General features: G+C 39.5%; 1 protein-coding gene across 6 annotated transcripts in view; it reads right to left on the bottom strand.

Annotated features, from left to right (window-relative positions):
- Positions 1–216: 216 nt before the first annotated feature.
- LSM14A (LSM14A mRNA processing body assembly factor) overlaps positions 217–11,211 on the bottom strand; it is a 32,947-nt gene continuing 21,952 nt past the window's right edge. For 2 of the 6 annotated variants that reach the window (XM_073307914.2, XM_073307913.2), the window contains exons 5-10: positions 10,923–11,099; positions 10,501–10,566; positions 9,635–9,814; positions 5,151–5,319; positions 4,196–4,424; positions 217–2,127 (exon numbers count right to left, since the gene is read on the bottom strand). In XM_073307914.2, coding sequence (XP_073164015.1) covers positions 2,104–2,127; positions 4,196–4,424; positions 5,151–5,319; positions 9,635–9,814; positions 10,501–10,566; positions 10,923–11,099 — 845 coding nt within the window. In that variant the 3' untranslated portion in view covers positions 217–2,103. Of the gene's footprint in view, positions 2,128–4,195; positions 4,425–5,150; positions 5,323–9,634; positions 9,815–10,500; positions 10,567–10,922; positions 11,100–11,211 lie in introns of all 6 variants that reach the window. The other 4 variants (XM_073307910.2, XM_073307911.2, XM_073307916.2 and 1 more) reach the window with 3 other exon arrangements.

Below are 11,211 nucleotides of genomic sequence, written 5' to 3'. Positions count from 1 at the left end.
TTGTTTGTCTACATTGTCTCTTTGCTTGAAAAGGAAGAAAGCAGAAAACAGGATTAGAGGGAACAGAGGAGCCTGAGGTAGTTGCTGCTACCCTGCTTCCATCATGAAAGGGGAAGAACGCAGTTCTTCTGTACATCTGCTTGGGAAAACAGATTAATAATCGGTTTTTCCTACTCCAGTCTTCCTAGAACTAGAAAGAATTTTCAAAAAGACTGATTTTATTGAACTGTTTATTCTGGCTTAGAATAAAAACCTTACTTTCATGTAGCAAAGTACACTGAAGGTATGCCATGCTGCTAGTTACTGGGGGTACAAAACACCCCAATTAGTAACCCAAACAAGTGGGGGAAAAGACGCATCAACTCAGACCTTCACAGCATGTATCATTGGTATTATTTACAATTTCTCTTGTTTAAATAAGCCTGGGACACCTCATACAGTATACATGGTTATTGCAACAGTACAGCACTTGCCTTTATGTTCAAAAACCTCAGAAGTTGTTCAGGATCATGATTTGTGGTTCCCAAAAAGGCATTGTTGTTAACATGCAAAAAACATTACTAAACAATATTATCTAACTTCTACGGCTGCCAATACTGGACCTTAATAAGGAAACCAATTACAAAATACTTCCTTGTAGTGCTATACAAAAAGATATAAAATTAAGATAAGATTCTATCAACCACTTTTAAATATTCCAATTTTCCAACAGTGCAGTTTTCCACATCTTTACCACCACTGAACATTTTGAGGATAAAGTTAACAAAAATCAGCAAATCAGATAAAATTTTTTTAATCTTTGGATCCCTTTATTCCTGTGGCCTTTATATACATATACAAACGCAAATTACCAGATTCCTTTTTCAATTATAACTTAAACATATCAAAAAGTTGTAACTAGTAATTTAGAATTGAGGAAAAAAAAATCCATACCAAGTCATTTGTGAATTCACTGGTTTAACAATCAGAATTTTTAATGTCTCCAAGCTAGAGTCTATCAAAATGCAAACAACTTCAAACACTAAGAATTCTCTTTAAATTGATTATGTCTACTGGTATTACAACAAAGTTAACATTTCAAGAATTGACACATGGAGGCATATTTTTATCCCAAGCATTTTAGAAGGAGCATATTAACTCCCATGCCTGGTCCATTTTTTAAAAAGTGAGTATTACCACAAAGTAAAATTAATTGCAAGTTCTGACATGTGACAAAATATTTTATTTTTGTTCTTATTTGAAAAATCTTCTTAATTTGGTCAAATCCTGTGATATGCCAGACATTACAAAATGAAGTTCTTGCAAGAAAGAAGAGTATTCAGCTTTGTATAATGGAAGAACATTTTCAAATCTTCATTTATAATCCAAATATAAAAATCAAGCAAATTTAAAGCCTGAAAAGCTACGAAGAAAACAAACTAACTCAGTGTTCTTTAGCATATCAACTTTTGCAATAAACATAGTATGTTTGCGGACTTAAAAATGTTTATTCTTTAAAAAATTAGTTGCTTTTTATACAGCTATACAAAGTTTGTAATGTTTCTTTGGCAATGGGATATAATGGAATTTTACAACTATATAAAAAGTTTCCTTTGCCTAAGAAACAATATTTACTGTGTGTACATATTTGTCTGACAAAGCAAGTTTTCTACTGTCCAGCACCCTAGTTGATAAAGTACAACTATCTCAAAAGGGATATTACAGGATTTCCAAAAAACAACCTTCAGTGGATCAAAACACTCACAGTATCGACGGCCTTCTGCATACAATTGTCCTTGTAACTTGCGGCAATTATTAAATACAGTTTAGTAATAAGAAAAATCCTTTCAGTGATGAAAAAATACTTAAATTCCATCGAAGTACTGCTTTATAGCTAACTATACATAAGAAATTACTTACCGTTCTATCTCAAATATATTTAATGCTCCTTGTTTTCAAAGATGGCCATTTTTCAAAAAGTAACTGCATTAACCCCCTTTGAAATTAAATAGTTAAATCCCAGTGCTGGTGACAAGTATACAGCAAATTAACTTCATTCTTTGCAAACTAATTCTCTTGACCATGAAGATCTAGAAGTTCACCTGGTTCCAGCTTTCTTGTAGACTATGCAGAAACTTTGTTGTCTTTCTAGAAGAGATGTTAGAATGTTATATTTTGTTCAAACATATTTGTAGTCAAACTAGTTTGAGAATATGGAAAATGATTAATTGATTTTAGATGGCCACACACACAAAAAAGACATCACAGTATTTTTGCCAAAGGCTATTAACAGAACCACAGAAAAACTGCTTTTTATAATTAATTTAACTGCTATTCATTGCACCCCTCATAGTCTGGCACACTTAAAGGACGCTCGTCATCCAGGCTTGGAAACACTTCTGGCATTATAGATTATGTAAAAATGCCAACTTTCCAGCCAGCCTAGTTGCTGTATTATGCACCCACTTCTGCTCAAGCCTCAGATGCTGCCTCACTCCATGTCAATGCTACTGGCTACTGACTGGATAAAGCATGCTCAGATCCCACAGGAGCTCAGAACTACAGGACTAACCCCTAGCAGTTTGTGAAGAATGACTGACAGAGTCAGGAAGTTGTGCCAATGCAAGAAAATTCAGGATTCCATAATGAATATTTCAGAAAAATATCATGAAAATTTCTAAGTAACAACTGCCTACCCCCCTCTCCCCTTCCCAGCGAACTATCACAAGAACATGTATTCAATCTGGGCCAGGATTTTAACATAGACTTACTTCTATCTATTTTTGTTTACTTGATGTATGCCTCTCAGTGTGGATAATAAACGGTCACATTCATATTTTTTCTGGTCTGACTAACTTTCTGGTTCTAGAGCAGTGATGCAACGTTTGGGAAAATGTGAAGTGGTTTTCACTGAAATAGTGACATTATAAAAGTTTCAATATTGGAATCAATGGAGCTATGACGACTTATCCCAGCAAAGGATCTGGCCAATTATGGATTTAAACCCTCCCCCCCGCCCTTTTTTTTTTTTTTTTTTTAAAAAGTGCCAAATCTATCTGAAGTGTCCCTTTAACCAAATGCATCACTTGTCAGTTGCTGCTTTAGGGATGTCAACCTGCTCTGCCCTTCCTAGAAGGCAACAGAAACCAGAGGAGATATGATCTCAATCACAACTCCAAAGAATACATCATATAACTTTTTGAGGTGGTTGTTTTGGAGTGTCTATATTTTGGGGAAGGACTAATTCTCACTTAACTCAGTGGCTCAGCCCATCCTGAACACAAACTATTTCAGTTGGACAACTATGGTCTCATCTCTTATTCTTAGGGGGACTTCAAGCTTTCTTAATGTTATATTTATATAATTAAGACACTGAACTTAAGACAGTAAGGAAGTATGGATAAATTTGAGCTATTTTTGCAGTTTCAACAGTGGATGACATGGGAAATTCCTTTCTTCCAAGTTCTTCCTATCCCTGTGCAGCCTTCCATGGCACAGTTTTTATAATGTCAAAAAGTGAAAATAATCATCTTCATCAGATCTTGCATAAGAGCAATTTGTAAGCACACTAGAAACTGTTTTGGCCATAGCCTTCATTCTCAGTTTGATTCTTTAGAGCTAAAATGAGACTTCTGCAGAGGGCCAACTCAAGGCATCTGCATCTCTAAGCTCAACTAACATCCTACTCTGAGGGTTTAAGTGCGATTTAACAAGTGCATAGGACTTGTTCTGACCCCTCTGTATGGGAGTGAATTTAATCCCTAAAGAACAATTGTTTTTGTGGAAGACTGCAGAAGGAACTTGAGTATGAAATGCCTGAGCAGGATGAGAGCTTAAAGCGGCTTACTGCTGTTTTAGAAAATTATGTTTCTTCATCAAAGAAAATATCAGAACTATGGAAATTTTAAAGCTTTTAATATTTTGTTTACTGTGAAAGATTTAAAAATGGGTGATGAATCCTGCAGTAAAGGAGTTTAAGCTACAAAAAAAAAAAAAAAAAAAAAAAAAGAGTTCAACCCTCCTCTTCAAATCCTTGTATTTTCAGAATACTGCTTAATAAATGCCTCCATTCCAACTGCCTTTCCTGACTGTACAATCCCAAAGGGCACTTGATCAGGTCCTAAGTTTTTATTGATAGTGTAACTAAGAAAATAAAAAACCCTTCAAATTTCACTAAACAAAAAGTATTCTATTAATACAAGTATATTATTATTACCCTATATTCAAAGTCAGCAAACTCCCTGCCTCCACGACCACCTCTGAATCCACCACGAAATCCTCGAGGAGCGCCGAAACCACCTCTTCCACCTCCACGTCCTCTGCCACCACGGAAACCAATTCCTCCTCTACCGCGGTAGCCGCCACGACCACGATTTGAACGCAGTGGTATTCCGAAAGTCTCCGCATTTAACCTCCTTTCTTCAGCCCAGGTTGGCCTCCTTTCTCTAGCATGTACAAAGTGATATGAGCTCTTTAAAATGTGTCTAAATTTTCACTTTGAAACAGCCTACAGTGAGAGAGCCTGTCCAGAAGCACCTAAGTCACCACAAAAGGCACTACAATGAAACACTTTGCTTATCTATCATATTTAAGTTTTACTTGATGTGATACCTATTTGTAGTATCTGAATGCCTGGCACAATAATCCTTTTAGTATAATGGAAAGGAATGTTTTACTGTAGCTAGATACTGTAATATTGCACTGAGAATTTCACTTTAAGAGAATGCTGCCTTGTGTACTCTACATTCTGCACAATTACAAAGGCTCTGTGTTGATTCAAACAGGAAGTTGAGAAAATTAGTACCACCAGGAAACTTGAAATTAGGCCTTAGTTTTCTATTTTCTCTATCTGATGGCACTGAAACAGCACTGAACCTCCAACCAGTGCAAAGAAGTTGTAGAAATCCAAATTGTTGCCTTCCTGCTATCAGTGCATTACTGGGGAAGCACTGAATCAACTCTCAAAAAGTGCATCAATCCATCAAAGGACCTGTGTTTTATTCTGCATATTTTTATACTGGGAAATTGCAAGTGGGACTTGAACTTCGGTTGCTTTCCAACCATAGTCATAAACTTCATTTTTAAACTATAAACAAATTAATGCTGATGCACTATATTATGGAATAGACATGCACTGAGGAGAATAATTGGCTTCCCATTGCAGGGCATACCTATTGTCATCACAAGAGATGTTATCAAAAAAGGATTTGGTTTTGTCATAGTAGCAGTTGGGTCCAAGTGGATCTTCTTCATCAGCATTCCCTTCACTGTTTTGGGTGTCAACACCTGAGTCACCTTTATCTTCCCCATTTACAGGCTTCTCTGGTTTCTCAAGTTTATCTTCTAGAAAAATAAAAATAATCAGAATTCTTCCATTCTAATAAGATTTAACAAAAAAGGCCCAAACTAACTTGTGACAAAATCTAACCCCATAATAAAAGAACGAATTTTTTAAAATACAAAAAATCCTAAAGCCTAAACATAAAAAGTGCAACTGTTTAAAAAAAATTTGACTTTCATATGGTTCCCACGTGAAAGAACATATATAGCAATTAGTTATGACACTCATAATTTAGAGGGAAAACTTCTGGAAGACCTAATACATGGGAATAACCATGAGGTAACACCATGGAGAGAAGGTCAGTATCCAATTGTAAATAGTCACAAGGTGTTGCCATCTATTAACTAGACCTTCTAAATTAGGATTTGTGTTGTTGCTGTCCAGTGGACTGAGGTCCCCTTGATTTTTTGCAGATTAAATAAGGTGGTATTAGTAGGTGAGATATGAAAATCATTTTATAGTTCTGGATAAAATATATTATACTTGTGTGGAAGTGTGAATTTATTAGATTAACAAGACTAAAGATCTGTATTATTTAATATACATGAACAGAACATATAATTAATGACAAATACATGAAAAAAAAAACAACTTTGCCTCTTCATCCTCTTTAAGTATTTTGATATACTACAGAGGACTCCACTGCAATGTTATAATGCATTGCTAAGTTAGCTGGTTCTGTAACAGTCCCCAAAAGTTAAATTATCTTGCTTGGATCTCAATGCCTTGCCAAAAAAGGGGAAAATAAAATGATACATTATCAAAACCTGAACATTTCTGCACATCAATGTTAAATATTTACAGTACTTCCCCTTAGCACTGTGTGTTAGTAACCTTTACTGGCCTACTGCCGTACATTGCACATACTTCCTCAAATAAACATGCAAAGCAGCATCTTTGTTCAAGACATATCTATCTAAGACAGAACACCACCAGTAAAAGGGCAGTGAAGAAACCCTCTCTACATAAAAAGAAAAAGGAGTACTTGTGGCACCTTCGAGACTAACCAATTTATTTGAGCATAAGCTTTTGTGAGCTACAGCTGTAGCTCACGAAAGCTTATGCTCAAATAAATTGGTTAGTGTAAGGTGCCACAAGTACTCCTTTTTCTTTTTGCGAATACAGACTAACACGGCTGCTACTCTGAAACCTCTCCACATAGAAATGGCTGCAAAAAATCTGATTTTTTAGCAGTCCCCACATTTTAAACTCTTGCACTACAGATCTCTAAAAACAGTTACTAACTTTTTCATAACTGTTTTTCTTTGAGATGTGTTGCACATGTCCATTCCACTCTAGGGGTGGGTGGGTGGGTGTGCGCGTGCATGCACCCCAAGCACAGTCGCCAGAAGTTTATTCCTCGGTAGTATCCGTTGGTTTGACTCTGGTGCTCTCTAGGGCCCTGCCCTCATAGCCCCAGTATAAAGTGCCCAGCCAACCTGTACCCCTCAGTTCCTTCTTTCTGGCTAACTCCGAAGAGGGGTAGGAGGGCAGGTTGTAGAATGGCCATGTGCAACACATCTCAAAGAACAGTTACAGAAAGATTTTTTTCTTCAAGTGATTGCATAGACATGTCCTTTCCACTGTAGATGGCTCCCAAGCAGTAACACAGGTGGTTAGGTCGGACTGTAAAACAGTTCAACTGGAACGGGCATCAACCCTGGCCTGTTGAGTAATGGCACAGTGAGCGGAAAAATGTATGCACTGACGACCAAGTCGCTCCTCTGGAGATGTCCTACATAGGGACCCAGGCCAGAAACGCCGCGGATGAAGCTTGTGCCCTCGTGGAATGGGCAGTCAGGATAGCTGGCAGTGGAACACCTGTCTGTTAGTAACATGCGAATGCATGATGTGATCCAGGGGGAGATCCTCTGAGCTGAGATGGGGGGTGTGGGTGGGTGTCTTTCACCCTATCAGCTATTGCTATGAAGAGTTGAGTTGAGTGAATGGATGATGTGAGACCATGCTGAGTTGAGGTGGGACAGGCAGTCCGAAAACAAAGGGGAGACAGGATCCAGCAATACAGGAACTGGTATAATGCCTTCAGGCGTCCCATGAAGAGGACTGTTTCGAACCCCTGGAATATCTGGGTGGAAGTGATAAAAACGTGCTGCCCAATGGGACAGGTGTCCTTCTTTTAGAGGCCACCAAGAAGGAGCATCTCAAATGGGGCCCTGGCATTGGGGGGCGGGGGGAGAGAATGCCCATGGGTCCAAAAAAGGTCACTACATAGGCAAAGGCCAATGACCACTGGGCCAAGCAGTCAGTGGCACCCCTGTGGCTGGGTCCATGGTAGGGCCAGGAGACTGGAAGGATTATGGGGGTGACTCCTTGGGCAAAAGGAGTACGATTCAACCTCTGACTCCAAGGATGAGCCCTCCTTTGTGGACTATGGAGGTGCAGTTCCCACCGGTGCTGGAGATCGGTTCTGGGGCAGGGAAGCTTGCACCGGAACTAGCAAGGACAGTTTCCCTCTGGATGGTATTGCGGGGCCTGAAATCGGATGGCAGCTAGGGGCTACCAGCTCCCTCCTGCCCACTGGCACTGACTCTCGTACTAGTACCAGTAGGTTTCTGGCTGTGGCAAATGTCTCAGGAATGGATGGCACTGCAATTGTACTGGCGCTGCTCTCCCTCCAGTGTCAACAGCTCATCTGGGACCAGATTCAACGGTGCCTGTGTACATGCTGGAGTCAATGGTGCTGCCTGCAAAACTGAGGCAGAGGAGTGGTCCAACCTAGGTTGCACTCTGCTCTCCATGTCTAGCCTTCTTCTGAGGTGGGGAATGTTCCCTCTCAACCAGGAATGGCGAGCAGTGCTGAGATTTCTGCTCAGCAGGAGGAGGGCTCTGCACCGACATTGAGGTACTCGGTGCAGCTTGGAGGAAGGACTGAGCACCACTTCCCTCAATAGGAATGTTAGCCTGCCTCCCAGTCCTTGTTTGTATGAAGCTTAAAAATCACAGCAGATGTGACAGCAATCTCTGCGAGCCTCACCCAAACACTTTCAGCAACTAGAATGCAGGTCACTCAAAGACAAAGCCCTGCTGCAGGAGGCATAGGGCTTGAAGCCCAGGCACGCCTTAGTACTGGGAGCAGATGAAACTCAGTTGATAGTTAGATAATCTAGTTAACACTTCTCCTTCAGCGATTTACACTCTAAAAGTTCAGAAAAAACCCAAAGGAAAAAGTCCACTGAGAATAGCTTGCTGTAGCAAGGAGAGCAGTTCCAGAGACTATCAGGGGCAGTAAGAAGGAACTAAGGGGGCACGGGTTGGCCAGGTCCTTTATACTGGCACTGTGAGCGCAAAGCACATGAGGGTGTCAGAATCAACCCGACTGATACCACTGAGGGGGGAAAAAAAAAAAAAAAAAACACCTTCCAGGTGCTGTGCTCGGGGTGCAAACCAAGAGTGGCAAAAGCTTCCTAAAACTGTGGGGGGGCCACCGGCACCCAAACTGTGGCCTGTCCCCCAAAGCCCCACGCTGCTGCTTGCCCCTGTGCCGCCCCTTCTTGCCCTGTCCACCCACCCCCATCACTTGGACTTACAACCAGGTAAAAAGAGGGCTATGCCCTCTCACTTTTAAAAGTGGTGAGGCCATGGCCTCCCTGTTCCAGCGCCCCTAGCATGCACACACCCCTACAGTGGAATGGACAAGTGCAATCACTCAAAGAACTACTACTCCTCTGGCTGCTTCTACAGGAGGAGAAAGGCAGAGAACAACAAATGGATATACTGGCAGAGAAAAAAAAGACCACGCACATCCTCCTCTCCAGTGAAAATATTTGCCCCAAATTCTCATTTTGGTATCCCACTTGACTTTCATGTACTGAATTAATGGACTATTGACTGACTTAAAAAATTGGTTAGGGAGTGAAACACATTTAAAAAATTCCAGAGTTGGGAGTATAATCTATTGATTTTTTGCCCCATATCTCCACCATCTTTCCAGAGCTCAAACATTTACTACCTTTTCCTATTAGGAAAGACTGCATAAACAGGGTTTCTAGAAAAGACACCTGCTACAGTTAAGGATATTCTGTACTTCAGAATTGAAAACAAAATTCTTTAAAAAACCCAGCCTAAAATACTGAGCCAAATACTGTTTAGAAGTCTTTTGAGCCATTAATACATAAAGAAGCAAATCTGCTAGTTTTTTTCCATGGTATCTATTTTCCATCAGTTTTTAGAAAGCAAAGGTTTACTATGATATGGTCTTTAAAGAAATTTTCCCAAAAGAGCCTTTGCTTTATTAAGCCACACAATCGGTTTCTTATTTTCCCATACTGAAATCTAGAACAGAAGCGAGTTTACCTTTTAATTTAAGTTTATTATGAAATTCTCTATCAATTTCCTCCTTGTTGAATTGTGCATTTGCACTTTCAAAGTCAAAGTCCTTTTCAAACTTCATTGGGCCATCCCGCCTAATACCAAATCGTCCTCTTCCACCACGGTGACCACCACGGCCTCTTCGTGTTGATGGTCCACCTGGAGCTGTGAGAATTTAGGATTTGAAGGGATTCACAACTTTAAGAATGCCCAGTATGACAGGTCTGTGTCTCATGCACCAACTTTCTGCATCTCTTGTATCAGAGAGCACCTCACAATCTTAAATTCACCTATAATAAATACTACAATAGAACAGAAGTTAGGCCTTCCATGAGGATGTTCGATCACTTTGATTAAGCAAAGATTTAAGTCAGGAAAAACTTAGTGAAAAAATACTGTTTTGAATCTAAAGATGTTTGCAGCATTTTATTCTTTGACGACTTCTATAATAAATGATCAGGGCTTCGCATTTCATACCTTCTGTATTTATCATCTAGTTACTAATATTTGCTTTACAACAACAGTATTCAAATCAGTACTTAATGCACTGTCGTCAGGGCGGATGTTTCCTTTATGCATCATTTTTGCTCCTGGTATCCCATTTCAACACTAACTGTCGCCATCCACAAATAAATGACATCAGTTCCCTAAAACTCTGTACCACAGTGAAAGTTTGCATGGTTTTAAGCATTATGCATTATAACTAGAGAAAAAAAGTTTCCCCATCATTTTCCTAAAATATAAAGTGAACAGTTACGAGTTTTGCAGGTTTTGTGTGCGTGCACTAAAGCCTTAAAATTAACATCTGATGAAACAAAGGTAAGGTTTTTCTCAAAACAGATTTAATTTACCAATTTGTCGCTTGTTTTCATTTCTGAGTTGCTCATTTTCTGATCTTGAAACCTTGTGTGCTTCAGCTACAGATGGAAAATAATGCAGACGAGCAAGTCATATCTTTTTATCATTCTTCTGTACACAGCTATGTTGTGTAGAATTTCAAAATCCGATAGGTGATGAAGCTTAACAGAAATATTATAACAATTCCCCCACACTAATGATGGAAATATGTTTTTTAATTTAAGAAAAATTAAACAAGCTAAGATCACTAGAATTCACTGGGTAAAAGAGATGAGATTTCAGACCTGGATTGGCACATCAACTACCATTATGCAGTATGAACAAAAAACCCTAAAAACCTCACTTAAAAGGAATGCATAAACCATACAAAGGAGAAAGCACAAGACAGGTAAAAGGAAAATATTTAAAGTTCTACCTCGTCTGTGCTCCTGATTCTCTAAAGATTTTTGACTACCAGATGCGAAAGGTCTGGCTGGTACAGGACTCCTTCTCCCAACAGGTGCTGGAGCAGGTAAATGGGCTGAAGCTGTTTGTACTGCTTGTTCCATGGTTGGGCTCTTTCTCAAATGGTCTGTCTGAGGACTTGAACGACCTAAAATGTAACCAGGGAGATTTCTTATCTACAAAATTTTATTTGTGGATCTCAAGTCAACCAATCTAGACTGAAGGGGTTATCTGCCTTACCAGTCAAGACAGCTGTGTCC

Source organism: Lepidochelys kempii, chromosome 12 (genome assembly GCF_965140285.1).
Source record: "Lepidochelys kempii isolate rLepKem1 chromosome 12, rLepKem1.hap1, whole genome shotgun sequence".
Classification (NCBI taxonomy): Eukaryota; Metazoa; Chordata; order Testudines; family Cheloniidae; genus Lepidochelys; species Lepidochelys kempii.
This window is presented reverse-complemented; position numbering and strand designations above follow the sequence as displayed.